The sequence below is a fragment of the Impatiens glandulifera genome, chromosome 9 (genome assembly GCF_907164915.1).
Source record: "Impatiens glandulifera chromosome 9, dImpGla2.1, whole genome shotgun sequence".
NCBI lineage: Eukaryota > Viridiplantae > Streptophyta > Magnoliopsida > Ericales > Balsaminaceae > Impatiens > Impatiens glandulifera.
Window position 1 is genome coordinate 26,331,736 of NC_061870.1, and position 4,699 is coordinate 26,336,434.

The 4,699-nt window shown below is 31.1% G+C and overlaps 1 protein-coding gene across 1 annotated transcript; it reads left to right on the top strand.

Moving 5' to 3' along the window:
* The first annotated feature begins 615 nt into the window (after positions 1-615).
* Positions 616-3,899, top strand: LOC124916099 (anthocyanidin 3-O-glucosyltransferase 5-like). Its single transcript, XM_047456832.1, is given in 4 exon segments — positions 616-1,175; positions 1,259-1,412; positions 1,415-1,759; positions 3,537-3,899. Coding segments are annotated over 4 exon segments (1,422 nt in total).
* Positions 3,900-4,699: the final 800 nt, after the last annotated feature.

Here is a 4,699-nt window from a genome sequence, read left to right on the forward strand (position 1 = left end):
AATTAATCACGGCTCTCGACCCGTTAATTTGGATACTTTCAAAATTAAGAATCATTATAATTATATATATATATATATATATATATATATATATATATATATATATATATATATATATATATATAAATAAATATAAAGGTTATGGAAATGGAGGCTAACTTTATTGTCTCATATAATATTGTTAGCATGTATGAAACCGTTGGCAACTGAATCTCTCTCTAGCTACCGGTCATTGTAATAATTTATTATTATTATTTTTAAAATAATTCTTATTATACAGTTGTACATATCATATTATTTATTGATCACCCGATAAACATATCCTAATTTATTTATTTTTTTATTTAATTCAAATTTGTAAACCATTTAACATTGAAATGTGATTTTATAATTCTCACTTAGATTATTTTTAGCTTGAAAATGTAACGAGATAGAGTGTGAACGGGTCAATATAAGCATTTCAATCATTCAACTTACAGATATCAAAATTTGTATAGTCATTTTATAAATTTTTTTTATTTTTACTTTGTTAAAGATTCAATTGAAAAAAGAAGTGCTTATAAATAATGATACTTGTAGTAGTTTTCTCTCAAATATCATTTTCTTGAGTGAGCCATGGAAACTTCAAAGCTTCATGCAGTAATTCTTTGCAGTCCAGGCATAGGCCATTTCAATCCAATCCTTGAGCTGGCTAACACCCTAATTCTTCATCACGGTTTCAAAGTCACTATTCTCACCGCAACAACTCCACCGGCCTACCAATTCCTCCATTCCCCTGAAGATCTCAACATCGTTACTCTGCCTCCGGCCGATATCTCGGGCGTTATAGACGCAAACGCATCCTTGTTCACCAAGATCGCCGTCGAAATGCGTCAGTCCCGGTCCAACATCCGGTTAGCCCTATCTGAAATGGACCGGACCAGGACACTCTTTATTGCCGACTTATTCGGGACGGAATCATTTGAATTAGCTGATGAGTTCAGAATGCCTAAATATGTTTTTTTTCCATCCACCGCTTGGTTTCTTTCTCTAACCTCCTACTGTCAAGTGTTGGATAAGGAAGTTGAGGGGCAGTTTGTGGACCGGACTGAACCGCTATGGATCCCCGGATGTAAACCCGTCAGACCGGAGGACGTGGTTGACCCCATGCTGGACCGCCGTGATCAACAATACATGTATAATTATTAAAACTAACAACTTTCTCTACTTTTTTTTTTATAGTAAACGGAAATTACAAATGGATTGTTTCTACATATAGGGAGTATGTGAGGATGGGAATTGGATTTGGTCTGTCCGATGGGATTTTGTTGAATACGTGGGAGGATCTGGAGCATGGAACGTTGGAGGCTTTAAGAAAGAACGAAGAGTTGAGCTCTTTGGTGAAGGCACCGGTTTATGCAATCGGTCCGTTGACAAGGGTTCCTGTCGAGCTGACGGGTGCGACCGTGCGAGAGACAGCACGCTGACGTGGCTCGACAGGCAGCCTAGAGAGTCGGTTTTGTATGTATCGTTTGGGAGTGGCGGAACAATGTCGGCCGACCAGGTGACTGAGCTGGCATGGGGATTGGAGCTGTCTGGCCGGAGATTTCTCTGGAAAGTGCGACCTCCGGTGGAAGGTGGTCAGGCAGATGCAGCGTTTTTCACCGGCGGAAGCGGCGAAGGGGACACCGCCGAGGAAATCTTGGGGAAATTCCTCCCTCATGGGTTCTTAACAAGAACATGCAACGTTGGCATGGTCATTACACGCTGGGCTCATCAGGTAACTCTTAGACCTTGTTTCTTCTTTGAGTTTTTTTTTTGGATTTTATTTATTTTTTGATAAAATGAGATTATTTGATTAACCCAGATAAAAATGAATGATTGGTTATTATTTTTTACGAGGTGATAATTATTTTTTTTTTAACAAAAACAACCCAACTATGTGTGAAATCAATCGATTGATGTCTACTTTGAAATTCAATGTTTAAAATATTAAAGTTTCTGAAGGGTGTTTGAAATTGACATTTTTTAGTTATAAAAATAATATCTGTACATAATTTAAATATTAAAGTTCCTAATTAATTAAAGGGTGTTGAAATTGACTTTTTGTAATAAAAATAATATCTATACAAAATTTAAATATTAAAGTTTCTAATTAATAGGAGGGTGTTGAAATTGACTTTTAGTTATAAAAATAATATCTATGCATAACTTAATTACCTATAATAATATATATCGAGCCTATTTTAAAAATTATATTTTTTTTTTCACAACTTCTATCCCAATCAGAAATCTTATTTAAAAATAATTAAATTTTAATTGAAAGTAATTTTTTATTTGGTTTAAGTTTATTCTTTGAAAAATGATTCATACTAATTTTGAATCATAATAAAAAAAATAATTGTATTTTTTTTCACATTTAAATCCAAAATTATGTCTTATTTGTGTCTTATATATATTTTTATAGATAAGTGATAAAAAAAGGAAAATTGGAAAAGAAAATAGGAGAGTGAATAACATACGTCAAGTTATTGGTTGAAGAGAAATGATGGGAGGGAATTTAAGAGAGAACGAGAGCGCAATCTGATTGGCCGAAAAAATAACAAAATGATATAGTGATACGTGATCTCCTCTTTTGTTCCTTCTCCCAAATTCTCTCCATATCACTCCTTTTAGTTGAAAATGTATAAGGGAAGGAGTAGTGCCTCTAGCTTGATCAAAGAAGCAAAACAATTTGCCTTCACCAATTGCCTATTGTTCAAAAACAAATTTTATTTTATTTTTTTCAACAAATCAGATTGCGTCTCATTCACTCACTTATTTTCATTTCCAAATTTCTTCTCCCAATCATTTTTCTTTTTCATAACTACTTAAAAAATGATAAACCAAACAGCTCGGGAAATGATATAAAAGTCTCATTAGATATAGGCTCAAACCTTATTGAGTGCAAATTAGTATTAGTTGGTTAAATTATTAGTCAATGAGAGTTAGATCATAAGTTCAAACATTATAAGTATTGACCATTTTAACCCGATCCATTCACGTCCCATGAGTTGCAATGGGAAGAGTGTGAAGACTCGATTATTATTATTATTATAAATATTATTATTATTATTATTATTATTATTATTATTATTATTATTATATATATATATATATATATATATATATATATATATAAAAGAAATGAAACTCAATTAACAAAAAAATCTTATCTACTAAATGTCTAAAGAAAAATTCTCACTGTAAAGTTGAAGTAAATGATAATTGTGTTACCTTACTTCGATGTAACTTATTTTAAAAAATAATCAAAATTTTACAAATAATCTTTAGACACGATTTTTATCTTTTAAATTACCCTAGTGGATCACATCTTTTACAATATTTGTTAAAAAGTTATTAATTCTATGAATTATCTTCTTCATAATTCATGAAGTCATTATCTATATAAAATTAAAGAGACTTCATTATGTAAACACTACTTAAATTGAATATATATATATATATATATATATATTTTAAAAAAATAATTATGGATATTGATGATTCTCTAACAGGTAGAAATACTAAGCCACCCATCTATCGGAGGATTTATGTCCCATTGCGGTTGGAACTCGACTTTAGAAGGAATCACCAAAAGCTTGCCAATGATCGCGTGGCCATTATACGCTGAACAAAGGATGAACGCGGCATTTCTAACTGATGAAGCGGGCGTGGCTGTGCGGTCAAAGGAGTTGTTGGCTTTGAAGAAGAGGGATGAGATAAAGAACATGGTGGGAAGTGTAATGGAGGAAAACAATCCAATGAGAAAGAGAGCTCAAGAGATTCAAGAAAGTGCAATGAAAGCTATAGAAGTTGGAGGTTCTTCCCACAAAGCACTAAATCTATTTATTCAGGATTGCATGAGCAAACTACAATGATTGAATACATCCTTCTTTGCCCATTTGAAAATATTTAAATGGATTCATTCCAAGCTTGTTAACTCCTTCATTTTGGTATTTGATTTCTCTTTTTTTTTTTGTTCTTGTTCAATAAAGAATGTTTTATTCAGTTTTTATTTATTTAACCAAATATGGAATAAGATGCAATAAAGGTTTTTAAAGTAACTAATACCCTTCTTATTTTATTAATATATATAAGATGTAAATCCAATAATCAAGTAATTACACACTAAAAATACAATATTGTTTTTAAATGGTTAAGTGAATACAGTTAAGTTAAGCTAAGCTAAGCTAGCAATTAATAGATTTATCAGGATTAACAACAGCTGTTACAATTTTAATCAAAGAAGTTTGGAGATGGGAAACAATTAATGGTTTGTATTGTTTGATATATAGGAGCATTACAATAATTTTTTTTTTAAGTATTTTGGTAAAGCAAGTTGCTTTAGTCAGTCAAAGAAATGTTTTTATAGTTACTTAAGGCTTAAGTTTGTAAGAAACAACTCTAAAGCACTATTAATTGGAATGATTCATTTTCATGCTATACACAAATTCATACAAAAAAAAAAAGACTTATGATAAGGCTTAATTAGTTTTCCAGCTTGGGAGATTCCTTTCTAACACATATAATAATTATTTTATCATATATAATCCATCTATACCACTTTTATCTTAGTTTAGTACTAATATTTGGTTAAAAGTAAGCAAAACAATAACAATGAAGATTTATCCTTGGTTGTTAAGAAATAACTATTACAAAAAAATCTCATGAATAATAA